The following is a 19,069-nucleotide window of genomic DNA, read 5'->3' on the forward strand; positions in this document are numbered from 1 at the left end:
GGGGGCTAAACAACAAACAATCACTGGAATGATTGATAATGCTATAATTTAGAAGGAAATTCCATGATTTTCCCAGCAAAATGATATTCCACCTGAGTATCAATCTCAAACACTGACTCCTAGCTCAAGAACTTGTTTAAATTTGGTCATAAGAGACAAGAAAGCAAACCTTGTATACGATGAAAAAGAAGTTGCAAAAATAAGGAAAAAATATTTAGAAGAAATATAAAAAGTAGATAACAATACAGAATGTTTAGAAGAAGAAGCAGACTGTGATGACTAAATGATAATAAAATGAAGAGGTATTTAGACGAGCTGGGAAAGATGAAGCAAATTCAAAAGAGAAGATCCATGTTCTTGGGATACATTCTTAGTCATGGTGGACTGTAAGCAGAATCATTGAAGGACATACTGAGGGGCTAAAATGCAAAGGAAGAGCAGAAAATGGACTACATATTAAAAGTATGTAATGCACGACACAAACTGCATAACCTTTGGCATACTTAAGATGAAAGCAGAGAGATGTAGAGCTGTAGTCAAGCAGCCAAACGGCTGCTAACCCTCAGAAGGTAAAATGTAAGCATTTTAAACTGTGTGCATATTGCATTCATATACAAGCACCTTCCCATTCTACCGCTGATATTTCGAACTCTCAGGCAGAGATGAATTAATATTCTTCCCTCCTTTCACTACCTTTGGTTTTCCTCACATACCCAACAAAATCTTACCATCTCCCTCCATGCCTCTTCAAACACCTTCACCTCATTCCTCCCTCCCTTATATACCTGCACACAATGAGCTCATTCACATATTTCATTCTGTTATAGATAGTGATAGTTGGAAAAATAAAAGAGACCTCTATTTTTTGATAAATCACCTAATCCCTGAGCTACTTGCAGTGAAAAATTAATGGCTTTGACTTCATCCTGGGATAAGTTGATGACATCACAAACTCACAACTAGCGGGTCACAGCTATAGGACTGCAAAAGAATGCAAAACCAGAAATCTCCCCATTCAGGACTCATTACCACCTGGGTTTATAGTTCACAATCATTTGTTTCTCAACTAAAATCTCTAAAACTGTGAAGAGACTCAAGCCTTACAGATAGAAAGCAAGTTCTCCTATCAAAATATCCTAAGACATGGAGCCTGTGACCAGCTGAAGACCTGCGAAGTCTCAATCAATGCTTAGGAAGCATTTGCTACATCAATCAAAAGGCTTAAGGTTCAGGTTATAGGTATTCCATGCCATTCATACAGAAAAAATACTCCCTACGTCACATAGGGTCCACCTTTTGAAAAAATCTATGCCTTATTATGTGTGTATCAATTCAATCAAAGTTGGAGATGTTTCAGAGCCTGTTGGTGGCTCAGAAAGCCAAAGGTTCAATTCCTGGTCCAGGGGAATTTTTTCTCACGGAAATTAATGTGAATTTCAATGCCATTCACGTGGTAGAATAGAAATAAATCACATTATAACACCCACCCTTAATTGGACATTATCACTTTGTTAAATATTGCAATAATATTGAAAACATCAGGTATTGATCACCTAAGTGCACTAATATATACAGGAAAACAGAAATACATATTATGTATTTACTACTCCACATCGCCGACAACGCAGATAACTGCCAATTTCCATACACCTTATTTACTTATGATGAAGTTACCCTTAAAATTATTAAGAAGGAACACTAAAGTAGATGGTAAATATTTATTCCATCAACATTACACCTGCATCACTTAAACATCAAATTACCAACAGTCAAATAAAGAACTAAAGCCCAAATTTAGAGGGCCAATTAATAATATATGAAATCCTGGGTATCAGGATGAATAAAAGCTATGAGGCTAGTGATTAACCTGTATATCACAGTAAATTATTAATTTAATACACATTGTACAGGCTTGGCAATATATACAGTCAAAACCTATGACAATCAATAAAAACCTTCATGAATGGTATCCACCTTAGTATATTGATGAGAAGAAATAACTTACTGGAAAATTACCTATAATAGCCAAACGTGCCACCATTTGGAGACCCCTGCTTCAATGTGGCTTGACAATTCAAATACTATCACGTCTCCTCTGGGTCACTCAAACCAGCTATTTCATCCTCCTCTCCACCAAGGGCTCGCCAAAATGCCATTACCACTTTCTCGGCTGCAGCTTTCCTCTGCTCAGAGGGAAGGCCCTGAACTCTTTCTTTCATATCATGAAGATTTTCCAAAATATCTCCATAACTATCTGGAAGTTCATCACCTGACATCTCCAAGGATCCACAAAGCATCCTATCTGTAATCATCAAGAACATATAATGAAGTAGAATATGAATGTGTAGACATTAAAGAATTACCTCACACATTTTGGAAAAAGAGAAAAGAGCATTTATACTGATGGCAGTCTTAACATATGCAATGTTGTCAAGTCATACTCACTGATCATAAAATTCAATACTTAACAGAAAAATGTGCTTAAACATTTTTATCATTACCCTTTAGGTTATTAAATATGGCAATTAAAAACCAAAAATATTACTTAGTAGTACATTTTACACACATGTTTATTTCTTAGCACACTTCCCAAGGATATTATTTAGAATTGAAAACATAAATTGGATGATTTTTTTATGATGTAGAGATATTCGGAAATTTTTGCCCTATTGCGTCTTTAAGGATATTAACAGTGGGACAGTCAACATCCAAACCAAATCAAAAGTGATTCTTCAATGATCATTGTTCTATAGGATTTATTCTGCATGTTATTTTTTTTTACCAAAACAATATTTTGCCTGACTTCCTTCTACTATCTCCAAATGATTTGAGCTGAGCTCAGTTTAGCTGACCTGAAACAGCTGGAAAGAGGTGCTGCAAAATATTGTTTAAAGAGAGATAAACGAACAGAATGAATTTCAGAAAACCAAATAATCACTATTGCATCTGCAGAAGTCTTCAAATTGGCTTTTGAGATCTATTACTGATGTATCCCATGTGCTTTATGTCTGATAAAATTATATGTATCATTTTGACTTGCCCTATATTTGCTTTTTGAAAATCATTGGGCAATAAAGATATTATTTTTATTATAATCCTACAAGCCGTTTTGATTCCATACCAATTATTTCCTGAGAAATAGGTGCATGGCTATTGGTTGAGTTGGTCTCAGTTGATCCCCCACCATTCTCCACAGATGACTCTTCCTCCTGCACAACATTATCTCGTGATGGCTCTCCGATGAGCAGATTCTGCATTTTTTTAGAAATTTGCTGTGATCCCTCTGAAATATTTAGGAAATATGCATTCATTAACTTGATCCTGTACGTAATTGATACAATCATGAATCATCACTTGCTGGCCTCAGTGGCAGCAGGATAAAGTCCTCGCCTGACACTTCTGCCAGGGTAGGTTTCTCCTATCCAGTGCATGATTGTTTGTGCACATGCTATTGTTTAATTTGTTGAATACCCCAATATAAAATGGCCGATATGATCTGCATTCAGTGGCTTGGGAATAAAATAAAAATAAGTTGGACTGATATTAATTTCAAGGAGAATAAAATGTAGTTGAATTTTTATGCAACAAGTTTCATTTTTTGATGACCCAAAACCTGTAAAAGTCCCAATTGTAAAAATTATGTTTCATGCTTTCCTAATTTGAAGTTCAGCACTGCAACAGACATTGATGGTACAAACCATTTTTATGACTTTAGTTCAAAGTAGGGTTATGGGAGTACATTTTTGATCTCGAGTCGAGTGTTAAGTCAAGTCATAACTACTAGAGCGTGTCCAGTTAAGTCGAGTCATATTAACTATGTATTCAACGGTGTTCGGTGAGATGTTGTGGAACATATTGCAATGATAACTGAAAATGAAAAAGTTTACCATGTCCACAGTATTTATTATCGTACGACACATTTCAGCGAATCACCTTCGCCATCACCAGGTACATTTTTATGAGTACTTCAGACCCAGCAATGAGACAATGTAAAAGGTTCCTCATTTACAGAGGAAAATCCTCAACGACAAAAGAACAACTTCAATTTTTTTTTTACTTGCTCTTGAGATGAGACCACTAGACCAGAGACCAATGAGTCATGCAACTCTACTCATTCTGTATGCAATTGTTATGTATTCTCTCGTAATTTGAGTAAAGCATGGCTTTTCTTATTCAGCATTACATTTAGTTTACATTGCAGCTCAGCGACAAAATATTTTTCTACAGATGGAATTATATTAAGAAAACATATGACAAATATTTTTGCAAGTAGATTACTCAACAAACTGAAATGACTGCTGGCAAAAAAATAGTAGATTATGCAAGTAATCCTGAACTGGAAGGCCTTGTGGTATTGCTCTCTAGTGGAATACAATTTCTAATTCTTTCAATTAAAATGGCCAGCACAGCAATATCAATGGTTTTCAATAACCTAATCTACTTGTCATTGAGTTTTGTGGAGTAACCCCAAAATCATTGATTCTGATACTCATGATTACATCTTGAAGTGAGGAATGACACCGTTGAATCACGAGTACTTATTGACAGGTGAAGAAATAGTCTTCCACCTTTGCATTTGTGAATTTTCTGCAGCGCATATCATCTTGTACTTAATACATTTCAGCAATAATTACATTAAAACCCCTTTTAATTGATATTTACAGATCTTGATATACTTCATATGTATAGATCAAAACAGTCAATAACAATGTAAACAAAGCCTGACCCCCCAAATACCTCGAAACAACTGCCATGTAGGAGGAACATATCACCACCATCTCGAAATATTGGCAAGAAAATATGGTAATCAAATACTAAAATGTGAAAGAGAGAAATTATGACAAACCTTTAAGTACAAGATTAGGCCACATATGTGCATGTAATGCTTGTACAACTCTTTTGATACCAGTCGTCTCCTGAAAATCCAATTCATATTCCTCATCCTCCGAAGCAACATGAGGGTCTAACTCTACTAACTCAAATCCATTCTTCACACACCATTCCTGAGCTGAAAATAAATTATAAAATTATTTAAAAAAAACAATGTAGGAAAAAAATAGGAAAGTATCCATTGTCATCTCTGAATTTAAAATAAAAAATTGAGACATTTCTCAAAAAAGAATTTGCAATAATAAAAATTGCTAAAGTGGCTTATATTCATTCATACCCACGATACTGAGATTGATCATACAATAAAAACTCTCTTTGACTAATATCCACATATTTTTTTAGAGTTTTCCTTTCCCTGATAATATGCCATAGAGACAGAAAAAATGCAGAATAAAATAGAAAAGTCAAAGACTGAATTCCCCATACAGAGGCTATTTAGTGCCTCTTGGAGAAAGTGAAGTTTAAATAGAACTGGCACATGAGATAAATGGATGATGCTAAGGTGTGCACTGATTGTGAAATTAATATATAACCCCACAAACACATGACTAGTAGGTAAGCTGGAGCTGAGAAGTATGGTCCAGAAAATTCAGAAATTAAAAAAGATATTCGGCAAATTTTTGCAACGGACAATTTTTTTGGAACTGCTACTCACACCAGCTCTTCAAAAAAGTGCCTGCCATAAAGTGATAATAATTTTGGATTTAATGCTTAGTAAAAAGGTGGAATATTGGTGATTTTACAAGAATAAAATCATTAAAAATATAGAAATAAATTTCCATTGATGATTTAGACAAGAGTTAAAATATTCACGCACATAAATCATGCAACCATGGTTTTCCATTTGCAAATATGGCATTCAGAGAGAATAATGGATTGACAAGGTTCAGCACAAGAATTTAAAAAGATTTTGTAAAAAAGAAAACAGTTGGTACGCTAAGTTAAAAAAAACTGGATCTGCCTAGAGCAATGAAATATGAGGGTCTAACTCTACTAACAACACTACTAGCAATAGAAAATATTGACTTTATCCTCCTTATACATCCTTAACATACTGGTATTTATAAAAAGAAACATAATTTTTTTTGTTAAAAACAACGAGTACCATAGCTATAAAACTAGATCTAGTGATAAACTACATGTCTTAACTAGAAATACAAAACTATGCAGTGATGGTCCGTACCATAATGGAAAAAAATTGTACAACATTCTACCCCAGAGTATCAGGAATATCACATCCCTTGGGCAATTTAAAAGGAAAGTAAAAACCTTATTACTCAGTGAAGTTTTTTATACTGTTGATGAATTCTCTTTTTTTCTAAAAACCTAAAAGGAATTGTAATTTGTAAAATGTTGTAAAATTGTAAATTAGTAAAAACTTGCAAATATTATCATTCACAAAACCTACTTATATATTGTATACTATTGTAATTTTGCATGTTTGTATTTGCCAACGTGAAAATTTCAAATCCTACGGAATATGAACGTTTAATCTCTGTATTTTTAGGAGTAGATATAATATGACAAAGCCTATGTCTACATCATGTAAGACCTAGCAGGTGAATAAAATTTCTATTCCATTTCTATTTCTAATGTAAGCCTTTTTTTACTGCGCATCAGCCGCACTTTTTCGGCAAAGTTGCTGATTGTCTCAAGAATTCACAGGAGAAGACAGAGTGGTTTTAAAATTTTGAATGTTCAAGGAAATCTCCACTACTACGGAAAATTCAAACACAAACCCTTCATATGGGATACTAGACAGCAGACAAATAATAGGTAGAAGTGAACCGAATAATGATGGGACACACACTTAGGGAAAAAGATGAATTCACTTTTCAGCGAAAAAGTAGAACTTTCAGTTGACAGGGTTTTCAAAATGTTTTTGCATGAAGCATCACCAATCAATACTGAAAAGAGTATACTTCTACCATTTAATCTCACCTTTTATTTTACTGACTCCTTCAGAAGAATCTTCCCCACACCTTTCACACAACAGAATGTTAATCTCTGACTCAAAGACATTGGTAAAAGGCATCCAGCTTTCAACAACTTCCAGCCCATTCACCTAAATATAACCAATTGAATACAATACAAATACTTATGACAGCATTCTAGGATAATGATATTAGAATAAAATGTGAAATTATTATTTTCAATGAAATCACTAAATCATTACTACGCAAACATCTTTACTTAATTACTCATATATTCTAGACTTAATATATTCCACACAATGCTTAATAACCCATGTTTCATCTATTTCATAGGAATTACCTAGGAGCAAATAACAGGTCGCAATATCTTAAATACACTCAAGGCAGTTGGTGAGGGTATAAAGGAGTGGAGGGAGGGTGAAGTATTACAAAAAGTATGTTTTTTAAGGTGAAGATTAAAAAAAAATATTTAAATTGGATCATTATAATTAAAAAGTTAAAGTTATGTATTGATAAAAACATCACATAAGCTTCTGAGCCAAAAAACATCTTCCTAATTCAAAGCTCATTAAAAAAAACTTGCTCACTTGAGTCCCCACCAGGTTCGCCATGATTCTCATTATAAACCATAGGTGGATTTAGGAGGGTGGGATGGGGGCTCACCCCCCCACCACAGATGCTTAAAAAATAGACAAGATTTTTATTACTTTATCATTACGTTAGTTTTGTTTTGTGTATTACGGAGCCTCTATCATTTAAATTTATAATGAAAACTTTCATATTAAAATAAAGAGAATAGTTTGCACAGTAATTGTTATATGCTGTATTTAATCACAAATAAGTGAAGACTTTTTGGCTGTCAGACCCTTGTCCCCCCTTCTCCCCAAGAAAAAATCCCGGATACATCCTTATGACAGATCTCTCCCCACAAACACCGAACTCCACAACATCAAAAACCCAACTCCTTCCTTCCCAAGTCTACCTCTCCCAAGATTAAGGGATTATAAATTCTATGTCTACATTACTAATGAGCCTGATGATGAGAATCCTCCCCAAAACTTAGGTTGTAGTGAAGTTTTGTAATAAATCGAAGCAGAAAAATATTCTTCCCATTATTCCAAATTTAATAATTATTAGTCATTCTTATTATTCCAAAACAAATGACTCCAGTGGAACTTGATCAGTACTGCTGTAAGCTCTACAACGTTAATGACTAGGTTAATTGAATTTTTTTTCCAAAATACCATAATAGGATAGGAAAGATGGCACTAATACTGAGCCCCTCATTTGGAATGCATTCTAACCATAGCAGTCTTTTATTAAATTGAAGAGGTAGTGACTCTCCATAGGATTTCTGAATAGCTGGGAGGTCAATCAAAACTAAACGCAATTCGAATCCGGTAAAATTTCAATAGTTTTGTTCCCAGAAGCGACATAGAGAAACGAAATGAAAAAGAATTAAACCCGGGGACCTAAACTCAGGGTTGGAACGAAATCAGAGTCAGAACTACTTTGGGTCTAAACTAAACTAAGCCTCTGGGAAGAAACGAAACACAAGTTACATTTCACACCCGAGGGACCATTTGCTTCATCTTTGAACAGTTTAGTTTTGACCCATACTCTCAATCAGTGGCGGATACAGAAAAAACTCAAGGGGGGGGGCGCAACATATCTTGAGTTGTCTTAACTTTTACGTTTATACAAGAGATGATCAAGTCACAGGCAAAGTATATGAAAATTTTATTCAAAGTGATTATAAACATGTAAAAGACAATGCCATCTTATGATATAAAATAGTTACAATTGTGGTTTTGCAATGTTCGGCAATACAGCCGGACCCGCAAGGGGGGGGGGGCGCGCGCCCCATGCGCCCCCCATCTGTATCCGCTACTGCTCTCAATGCAAAGTATGGTTGAATGAAGTCGAGGTTCGGTCAACCACCATTCAATGCATGGCACATTCATATTTTGACCACAAACAGGATAACGGTGAACGCAAAATGACCATTCAATTTTTAAACTCCATGTTTTAACCTCTCCATATTATGTCATAAAATGGGTCGAAACTATTCCCTATTATCCCCCTCCATTCAACTTCTGGGATCAAAACTTAACTACAAGCAGCGGAGTTTTGATTAATTTAGTTTCATAACTGGGAGTAAAGTTTCGTCCTGGGTTTCAACTAAACTCTTTGATGATTTTAATTTCATGCTGGAATGAAACTAAACTTAGGCCTAATATTTTTGTTTCCGTCTGGGTCGACATGAAACATTTTGGTCTCGTTTCGCTTGCCATTCCTACTGAAAAGGTTGCCTCTTGTTCACTGTAACATAATCTCCGTTTGTTTAATTTTGTTTAATAATTCCCGGCAATATAAACAAGGCTGGATTTCGCTAATATTCTCAGCAGGTGGTTGAAAAAAAAGTGAACTATGCCACAGGAGACTTGCAAATTCCCTTAGATAAGGGTGAGTTGCAAGACAAGAATAGGCTGCCAGTTAAGGCACTCCATTTCAAATTTTTTTAATATCATGCTTTTTTTACAGATCATGCGGAGTTGGAGGTGAAAACTGATGCATGTGTCTTTATGACCATAGGATTGAGAAAAAAACAGAGTGTCAAGTGATATTTACATTGAATTTAATCGCTGTGATACGTTAAAACCTAGCTCGATGTCCGAGAGAAATCACTAACTAGCCAACCGTAAAAATCTGATTGAATTAAAGGCAACCACTAACTCACACATTTCTCCAAATAAAAATTTTATCTCCATAATCTTAATAATACAGGGAACAAAACTGAATCAGCATACCATTTTTTTTCTGATAAAGGGAAAAGTCACTAACTCACCAAAAACCACGAAGGAGTTAGACTTGAGCCATTATCATAAACAATGGCTTATCTTTCATGAATGACGCATCATCACCACTCAGGGAAAAAATTTTGCTTTCCAACTCCTTTGAAACTGTTTTGAAACACCAAAATCTGTGATGGAACTGCTGTGGAACTCATTTCCACTCATTTGAACCAAAACTTGGAAATATGAAAAAATTTGCAATCTCCCTTCAAACTCCTTTGTACAGAGTGTTTGTGTGGAACAGCTTTCCACACATTTGGAACTCATTTTAAATGATAAGACAGGATTTCCAGACGTCATCATTCATATTGTAACAGCTGTGTACTGAGAATATTCATGTGTAACTGCTTTCCATACGTTTGCAATTCCTGTTTAACAATTCCATGCGATTAATAGATGTCATCATTTGTTTTGGAACTGTCTTCTACTTGCCAGCATACCATGGCCAAGTTCAGTCTGATTCATTTGCTTGAGAAACAAAAATTCTCTAATATATGCAATATAAAATGCATAGCATATGAATGGAATATGAAAGAATGGATTAAGAAATAATCGTAAGTCAGTTAATGGAAACGGGACTCCAAAATGTTCTCTCGAATGAGTGTAAATAATAATTATTCTATTTTTCTTGTTGCTTAAATTGTATTTTTGGGGCCGTTTTGTACTGGGACAAGGTTATCTTCTCTACGTACCGAGAATCATGGCTGCGTAAAATACAGTATTCAATAGCAAATTCATGGCAACCTTATTTAATAATGGCATTTTTTTGGCACATTTCCAAGTAGATTATTATTGTAAAAACATCAATGTCCATGCTTTCGAAGTATATTTTGCACATAAATGTTGAATTTTACTGTATTTTTTGCAAATTATTTTCAATGCTTTCGTTCTTTAATATTTTCGGAAAAGTATTATTTTGCATTGATTTATACACATAACACATACCGGTCGATGTATTTTCTTCCTGATCCTCAGACAATGGTTTATCTTCATCTTTTTTTCCGTATTTTGGGCCTTTTTTTGCCAAAAATGAATCCCTCCTTCGAAAATATGTTTCAATGCCGTGGTATTGAGACAAGTTCAGGTATCCATAAAGGCCTTTTCATGCATTTTGCATCAGATATTTAACATTACAGTTTTCAAGAAAAAATATCCAGAAACAAAAGGTATTTCACTCAGAAATGGACACTGAATGACCACGTAAGACCGGAGTTGAGCTCTCGATGTGGACTTCCTTGACCACCAAAGCCACTTACCCCCCTATTACCACTCTATTATTTTAGCAGTATGTATCCTGTGCCGAGTCCGCCAAGTTGGAAGGATGTTCGCTTATGGCTAATTTTGAAAATGCAATGGGACTACTCATGGAGCAGTGACTGACCTTGATGGCTATTCACTAATATGAGATGAAGTTACTACCGCACTTCAAAACGCCATTGTCATCTAGACTAAATTTTCTAAACAGACCACCATAATTTTCAAGGGAAGTCTAGAAGCCACCTTGAACTGCTACAAAGCAGTTTTCATGGTGTACAAATGAGCTCCAAAACGGGTGACCGACTGGTACAAATGAGTTCCAAAACAGACGAACGAGTAGTAAAAATCAGTTCCTATGTTAATTCCAAATGAGTTCCAAATGTTGAAAATGTGTTCTTTACCAGTTCCCAATGGAAATTCAAAGCAAGTCAAAATGTGTTACATATGAGTTAGAAAGGTGTACAAATGAGTTGATGACATGTAGGACGCTATGCTGGCATAAACTGCTGTGTACCATGTTTCAAATCCAAAGCAGTTCGAAAGCACATACAAATCAGTGGTTACAAAGCAGATAGATGACAGTTCCATACGTCTTACACAGCAGAAATTTCCCCCGAGCAGGATTCGCACATAGCTGATCGGAATGAAAACAGGAAAGTGTGGTATGTTTATCCCTTAAGTGTGGTTAGTTATTATGATTTAAGGTAACGTTAAGTTTAATAAATCCTTATTTTCAGCCGGTTTCCCAACACCTCGATCCCATATATGGCACTCAGCATTCTTACATCTTGAATCCAACCTGAACCTCCAACTGGACAGCCCATGCAGTCAAGGTCTGACCATAAAAGCATAACGGTTTTGACTGGTTAGTGCAAAAACACACCTATGTGAAGAGGCCATGAAATGCATGCAGAAATGTTAAACTCTGCATGCTGCAAAAAACAAAATCAAGAAAAACCAAAACGATGATAATGTCTACACATTAAAACGAAGCCAAAGTTGATAGCTTGAGTAAGGCATAAACATTAATCCAAGCATTGCCCCTATCCTGACGTTTGCTTCTTCCTCAGATTCATGAAATTTCATTAACAAGGCCAGGTCCAGATAAAATGTTGGGGAAGAGTGTTTTTCAGTGGGGCTTGAACTCAGCCTTCCCTGCAAGTTATGGCCTTGAAGATTTTGTACATTTTCTTACAGCTGAAAAAAGAGCCTTCGGTCTATTATTGTTATGCACAAAATCACATGAATGGAGGAAGATTCTGCCAAGAGGGGGCTTCATTTGGCAAAGCCATGAAATGGAGCATAGCGTGTGTGTAAACATTTATCAAGCCACAATGTACGACTTCACACAATGATAACGTTGCTCTTCTTATAAGATATCGACAATATGTGACGCAACAGCGACAAACTAAAGATGTCATCTGGAAAATAATAATTATGTGAAAGTAATTACCAAAAATGAGTCGAAATAAATAATGATCGCTTCGACATTAGCAGAAAACTCCTGACTCTCCAGAGCCTTCCGAAGCATCGAGCACAAATATATATCTGTACTATAATACTTTGTTTCAATACTCCACTTATAAGCATTGATGTTATCTCCTATCATGTCAGGCCCTGGAAGTTCATCTTCATTCAAAATCACTGAAAAAATAGCATCAAATTCACAAATAAAAAATTCAATTGTGATGAAGAATTGAATACTTCAAATTAATTACGACGGGTACTTCATGTCAATGTGTACTTACACTTTACAATTTCATTCGGATCCCTGCTCGTGCAACTAACTACAACAGCGGCGGGAAGGGTGTCCATCGTCGCATAAAAATAGCACAAAATTCACTCTTATATTCACATGCAAGCCTCAGAACTGAAATACAAGCAATGGTTAAAAAGAAAGTGCCCAGTGAACTTTCCGCCCACAACCATTTGACAAAGAAATTACTAAAAGCCAGTGCAGAAGGTAACAAACGGAAACAGATTTTCAGAACCTCTTCATACTGTGAGCAAAAACAAGCGCAAACGTGTGGAGTGCCACGAACCAGCATCAAAAACTAGATTACTGAAAATTCAGACATTATTCTTCCACGACCACATACGAACGTAAACAGGCGCGCAGTAGCGCAAGTTGAGTTCATTTTATAATTATCGAGATATCGCAGTCAAATGAGCGATCGAATAATTATCTCGATTCGAAAAATTATGTCAAAACAAACTAGAGAATGTTGAGAAGGGTGGGCCCAGTGGGTTCATCAGGGTTCTTTTTTTAGGGGAAGTTTCGATAGCAGGCATAATCGTGGTACTCTGGTTATCTTATCAACTCTATTGCAAATAAACCTCGTGATATCACTATGAGTAAGACTAGTGCTCGTTGAAACCTCAGTGTTTTTTTTCCAAGAATAGTACGTGTCAAGTAGTGTGGATTTATGTGTAAGAGCATAGTTTGAAGGGTTTTGGTCATTTATTTGGTTGCACTATTAAAAGAAGAAAGGTCTCGGGTTAATTATAGCTGTCAAATACAGGTAAACGTGACTTTTCAATGCTAGAAATATTAATGAACTACGTGTGTTTCTAAAGTGGCTATTTATTGCTTTTTTTCTTTTGTAAAACTAAGGAATTTTCGCAAGGCTTGTGTAATTTTTACCATTCCTATTCGTCCTTTACTTATCCATTTATTCAATAACTGACATTTTTATGATCCGTACGCAACCTCATCAATTTTGTTAACTTGTTTTGCCCTTCGATTGATCCATGTATTATCTGTAGTTGCGTATAATTTTTTCTTGTGAAACTAATCTATTTATTCAAAAATTTGTATAATTTTAAAATGTAATGATCAAGGTTCGCATTCCTCAGTATCGTTTAGTGGAGAAATTAAGTAGAAAACCATTTTATGTGTACGTTGTCGAGGTTATAGACGGTGGTGAAATTTACCGGGTCGAGAAAAGATACAGTGCATTCCACAGTCTTCATCGAGAAGTGAGGAAATTTTCGGTGTTTAATCTTGCATATAAAATTTATTGTGTCAGATTGTTAATGGTATGTAATACTGCTAAAATCAGTTTCTCATTGGATTTATGTTCCTTACAGCTTCGTAAACAGCATGAAACGGCTCCTTTTCCCCCGAAGCGAGTACGCAACTCTAATCATAAGGTTTTAGAGCAAAGGAAACAGGCGTTAGAATTTTATCTCCAAGCCATGCTGAAATATACTCCGACTCGAAGCAAAGTGTTGTCCTTCCTTGGAATTCAGAAGCCTTCTCATAGTGTGGAGTAAGTTTCCTTCGAGGTCTCGCTCGATTTGAATCCAAGGATTTTTTGTATTTCTTCGTAATAAGTTATTTGAGGGAAGAGTCATATTCAATTGATTTCTCAGGCCCTTTTCGCTCCTTTATTTCAGGTCTTTAAGTGCTGTGGAAGAAGAATATTCTATTGAACACCAACCTATCTACGTATACAAAAAGGACCCTTTCATAGATTCTGAAAGAAATTGGAGGCTATCCAATTCTGCTGTAGAGGGAACCTTAATGGCTATGTTTGGTGATTTTTATTGTGGAAGTTGAAATTTTGCATTGGAATTACTACTTGGCCAAAATGTTGTCTCCAGCATCGAAGAAATTGAAAGTACTTCAAACCATCATCTTTATGATGGTTTGGATTACGTATGCCTCGACATATCTTACCAGAAAACCACTCGGGGTTATTAAAAATAGTATGAAAAATGAGCTTAAGTTCTCTAATATGCATCTGGGTTGGCTGGATACAGCAATGCTTTTGCCATATGCTATTTTTCAAATTGTACTTGCACCAGTCGCTGATAGACTTGGATCGAAAATAACTATTAGCTCCTGCCTCTTCCTCGCAGGGTCAGCAATGGTAACCTTTGGCTCATGGAGCAATTTCTACATGCTTTTCTTTCTTCTATTCATGAGTGGTGTTGCTCAGGGTCCCTGCTGGCCATCGTGTGGCAAGTTTCTTAGCTCATGGTTCCCTGACTCAAATTTGCACTCTGTTTTTGGTGCAGTTTCCACCAGTGCTTTTGGTGGTAGTATAATAGCATCAGCTGTGGCTGTTTATCTCATGAAGAACTATAGTTGGAGATTTGTTTATTTCCCCACATCTCTTTACCTTCTGCTTCTATCATTTAGTACATTCTTTTCTTTTAAAACCCCCATGGAATGTGGCTTGGTGATACCTGGCAAGGAAGTTCTTCCTGAGAAGTCTTTACGTGCAGGATCCGGTAGGCAACAGCACCATCTGCGCGAACTTTGGCAAATACCAACAGTGGCTGAACTGTCAATTGCTATGGCCTGCCTGAAATTGGTGCGTTACACAATGTATCTTTGGCTTCCAGTTTACTTAGTTCAGTCTCTAAATTACTCCACATCAGATGCTGGTATGTATTCAACAGTGTTTGACGTTGGTGGAGTTGCAGGAAGTATAATTCTTGGCATTGTGGCGGATCGCTTGAGTAGTACAGAGTCCCATCGTGCACTGCTGCACATCTGGCTTTCATCTGTTGCAGCAACTATTAGCTTCATTTTGTTCACTCTGACTGCAACTTGGGGTGTTTCCTACAACACTTTGTTTATGATGGCTGCCGGAGCCTTTGTTTGTGGCCCAGATGGTCTGTTGGGTGGTTCAGTTGCAATATCTGTCGGAGAATCTGGGGGAAGAAATGCTGGGGCAGCCGTGACGGGATTGATAAATGGATTTGGGTCATTTGGTGCTGTCATTGAGGGGCCTTTGGTGGCATTTGTGGTGGATAAATTTAGCTGGGATGCCGTTTTCCTTTTGATAATTTTTTTATCATCATTAGGCTCATTTGCAATTATGAGAGCATTTGCAATGCAAAGGAGAATGTCACGTATGAATGCGTTACTCGTGGAAGACTCTGTGTAATTTGTCATACATCATTCCCTTGGGCTCTTCGGCTGCAAACCATCTCATTCGAATGTTTTATCCTTTGCATCAGCCATTATTAAGTGTTTTGTGTTGTTGAGTTTATCATGTCGAGGACCATTTTGGTAATCATTTATTTATTATATTGCCCTCTTTTCCAGTTAATATGCATATCAATAACATGTATGAGTGCTATTACTTATTAAGCTAGCTAGATAACACACTCAATGATTTCTGTAGTGTACTTAGTGCTTTTTAAACTCAACAGATGTTTCCAGATATCTCTTTTACATAAGTTTAGGGGTGAGGGCCTAGCCACATTGACACACTAGTTCTCCTAAGGTCATTCAAGTTAAGCAGTGTTGGGTCCTTACTGAGGGTGGATGGGTGACCGTTCATACCTGAATTATGGTGCTCTTGTCTGCTGTTTGCAAGTAGCAGGCAGGTTAATAAACATGGGAGTGGCAAAATGGACCAAGAAAGGTCTCAGTGCCAGGGCATACGAGAATGGTCCTCCCAGCCATGAAATCTATCGCAATAATTACTTGCAGAATCCCAATGTCTGCAAATATCTCAATTGATGGTGTGGCAGCTAGCTGATTTGCCTCTCCATGTGTAACTTTTCAAAGGGTTGAGCATATCTTGATTGGAAATGTTTCATTGGGTTAAGCATATCTTGATTGGGAATGAATCATTTTGCTGCGTCAATGAATGCCAAAAGAACATCTCATTGTAGTCATGCCTATGGGCAGAGGCTGCGTTAACATCGGTTCAACAATCTCTCTTGAGGATATGGAATGGATTGATGGTCAGAGAGAGACTATTTCACCGCTGTGATCTTGTTCCCCGTTATGGTGTGTTGAGCAGTTGAAGTAAGGATAGGTAGAAGTGGCTTGGCTACTATCTTAGCTCCTCTCTAAATATTTATTCTCTAAGAAATGAATTGTTTATTAACAAATACCACGCCTGGTTCAATACTTTACCTGGTTTCTATTTATCTCTGTTGGTGTGGCTATAGGAAGTGGGGGTGGGAGCCTTTTGTGAGAACCTGGACTCTCGTTGGTGCGTTTCGCTAATGAGGGAGGGGGAAGTATCGTGAGAGAGCTCCAGAGCAACTTAATTTTGCCAAATGTACTCGTCTCCCATGTATTTCAAACAAACTGCATGAGTCAAGAGTGGCCACAGGTATTTCTGGCCCATCGCCTTTACGATAGACCTACTCGATTGGAGGGAATTGAGGGTAATCCCTTCACAGAGGCCCAGGGAGGTCAATTACTAGGTTTGCCAATACTGCTAGAAATTCGTGATTTTTAGACCAAGGATGTCTGAGAGAGATAGTATCCGAAGCACTAAGCCATGCCTGCTATCTTCTGATCAGCTGTGGAAAATTCTCTTGCTGTGAAACTTTCCCTTTGCTTACCCACTCTTGCTTTAGCCACTCCTGCAAAGATAAATTGAACTGGGTATTTGAGTTCATACCCTTGAGAATTGTTCTATAACATTGAAGCTGGTGAGGTTTTATTTATTGAAATAAGGCTCCAGTTCACCCTGGGTGACTGCAGTACTCCACAAAGTTAAGCGTGCAACAGTTGAATTACGGCTCAACTTGTATCCCAGTCAAGTGATGTGTCATAATGAATATTATCCTTTGGTGTGTATGCCTAAAATGTATTGTTTTGAAAGAAAGGGATTATGGAAACTGTAAGTGTGAATACCCATGGATTGCATTATCATTAAGTAGTTATTAAAAAGTTTGATGCTTTAATAGAATGAAACAAGGCGAATACAAGTTAGCTGTTTAGTTTTTGCCTATTTTTCTGGGTATAAGTAATTGTGTGTGAAAGTTAATAGTATACAGCTATCATTGTTCTGCCTAGTGCTCTGGAAGAATTATTCATCAGGTGTGGGATTTATTTTAACCATGGGTGTCATTATTAGGTGTAACCAAGATTTTAATATTTTTCTTACCTTTGAATACTCTTTGTAGGTAACAATTTAATCTCAAGTGGTGTGTACTGCAATGTAGTAGCTCAATCACTTTTAAAAGATTGCTCAAGTAAACATGACTTGCAACACCTTGATAATATTTGTACCCAATTCTGGTGTAGATGTTCTTATCTGTGCTGGATATTTTGTAATTGAACTAATGGATATGCCAATCAACTAAGAGGTTATACAACATTTTCATACTTTGGTTTTAATTTGCATGGAAAAAAATTCTAAGCTCTCAATAATTGTGGAGATTTATTCTAATGAAATTTATAAAATATGCATAGAAATGGTTCGATCGATGGAATTTTGCAATAAGTGTGTTTCTTAAATAACAGGCTACTTCATGACCACCAAAATCTGTTTCATTGCCTTTAGTTTATTTTTTGAAAATGTATCCTCTTTACAGTGATAGGAAACGGTTAACATTATCCATTAAAAATATTAACTATTTTCCATGTGTCAAAAATAATGATAAGAGATCAAAATGTAAATGTTAAAATGTATCACTCTAAGCACTAGTTCTCATAGTTATGCACAGCCATTATCGAAGCTCAAAGGATTTGTATTTGTTAAATGTGAAAATTCAGTTATAGACATTTAAGCCAAAGCAAAGGGTCATTTGCAAACAATGACTATAGTGATAAACAGATGCAGAATGAAATTTTGATTAAATTATTTTTGTTTTGCCACCTAGGGTCAATTTGGTAAAACTGTAGTTTTTTGCAGAATGATTTTTTCAAGCTCTGATTGATGTGATTGTGTGGAAAAAGAATGAATTGTGACATTAAAATGAATGCTTTCTGAAGAATGAAATTATTTTGTATAATAATATCCTTTTCCTCTAAGCCTCAAATCCACTCTCTATTTACCATGTGCCTAATGTTGGTTCATCTAATCCCAGTGGTGGCAGAAGATTTTCAGAGATAGCTCCATCCCTACTTGAATGTTGTACAGAGGATAAGTGCAACACTCCATCTGTCGGATGGGATGTTAAGGCGTGGTCCCCTTGGCAGCTTTCTTTAAGACCAGCAAATGTCGACATGGCTTCTCTCCTACCTTCCCTCATTGTTCAAATAACCTCAGCTATAGGTCACCATCTCCAAGTACAATACCATTTGTTCCTCATACTGTCTATTTTTCTTTGATAACTTTGAGGGTGTCCCTTCTTATCACATTCTTCCCAATTTTAATGTGTAGTTGTTTTTCTATTCTTATTTCACTTAATTCTCCTTTGTAATTC

The 19,069-nt window shown here is 36.3% G+C and overlaps 3 protein-coding genes across 8 annotated transcripts; 2 read left to right on the forward strand and 1 right to left on the reverse strand.

Moving 5' to 3' along the window:
- Positions 1–1,704: 1,704 nt before the first annotated feature.
- On the reverse strand, positions 1,705–13,057 carry LOC124166028 (alpha- and gamma-adaptin-binding protein p34-like). 6 transcript variants are annotated; one of them, XM_046543608.1, is made up of 7 exons: positions 12,979–13,057; positions 12,685–12,806; positions 12,390–12,580; positions 6,832–6,955; positions 4,847–5,008; positions 3,122–3,283; positions 1,705–2,302 (listed from the first exon to the last, which is right to left on the reverse strand). In XM_046543608.1, exons 2-7 carry the CDS (start codon positions 12,749–12,751, stop codon positions 2,085–2,087), a joined length of 924 nt encoding a protein of 307 aa, XP_046399564.1. In that variant the 5' UTR covers positions 12,752–12,806; positions 12,979–13,057; the 3' UTR covers positions 1,705–2,084. The 6 variants fall into 6 exon arrangements, with proteins under 6 accessions (XP_046399564.1, XP_046399563.1, XP_046399561.1 ...); XM_046543607.1 differs by having other exon boundaries at positions 12,938–13,040; XM_046543605.1 differs by having other exon boundaries at positions 12,909–13,037.
- Positions 13,058–13,156: 99 nt separating this feature from the next.
- On the forward strand, positions 13,157–18,634 carry LOC124166030 (sorting nexin-24-like). The gene is made up of 3 exons (XM_046543609.1): positions 13,157–13,915; positions 14,027–14,208; positions 14,336–18,634. Exons 1-3 carry the CDS (start codon positions 13,769–13,771, stop codon positions 14,496–14,498), a joined length of 492 nt encoding a protein of 163 aa, XP_046399565.1. The 5' UTR covers positions 13,157–13,768; the 3' UTR covers positions 14,499–18,634.
- On the forward strand, positions 15,109–15,837 carry LOC124164916 (glucose-6-phosphate exchanger SLC37A1-like). Its single transcript, XM_046542146.1, has one exon. The coding sequence runs from the start codon at positions 15,109–15,111 to the stop codon at positions 15,835–15,837; it is 729 nt and encodes a 242-aa protein (XP_046398102.1).
- Positions 18,635–19,069: the final 435 nt, after the last annotated feature.

Source organism: Ischnura elegans, chromosome 9 (genome assembly GCF_921293095.1).
Source record: "Ischnura elegans chromosome 9, ioIscEleg1.1, whole genome shotgun sequence".
Classification (NCBI taxonomy): Eukaryota; Metazoa; Arthropoda; class Insecta; order Odonata; family Coenagrionidae; genus Ischnura; species Ischnura elegans.

Excerpts from the sequence above, each read along its gene's own strand:
- LOC124166028 (XM_046543608.1), bottom strand. The coding sequence starts at position 12,751 with ATGGACACCCTTCCCGCCGCTGTTGTAGTTAGTTGCACGAGCAGGGAT. Across the intron at positions 12,581-12,684 it reads TCCGAATGAAATTGTAAAGT|TGATTTTGAATGAAGATGAA; the intron begins GTAAGTACACAT and ends CTATTTTTTCAG. Across the intron at positions 5,009-6,831 it reads AGGAGTCAGTAAAATAAAAG|CTCAGGAATGGTGTGTGAAG; the intron begins GTGAGATTAAAT and ends ATTTATTTTCAG.
- LOC124166030 (XM_046543609.1), top strand. The coding sequence starts at position 13,769 with ATGATCAAGGTTCGCATTCCTCAGTATCGTTTAGTGGAGAAATTAAGT. Across the intron at positions 13,916-14,026 it reads TCCACAGTCTTCATCGAGAA|CTTCGTAAACAGCATGAAAC; the intron begins GTGAGGAAATTT and ends TGTTCCTTACAG. Across the intron at positions 14,209-14,335 it reads AAGCCTTCTCATAGTGTGGA|GTCTTTAAGTGCTGTGGAAG; the intron begins GTAAGTTTCCTT and ends CCTTTATTTCAG.
- LOC124164916 (XM_046542146.1), top strand. The coding sequence starts at position 15,109 with ATGGAATGTGGCTTGGTGATACCTGGCAAGGAAGTTCTTCCTGAGAAG.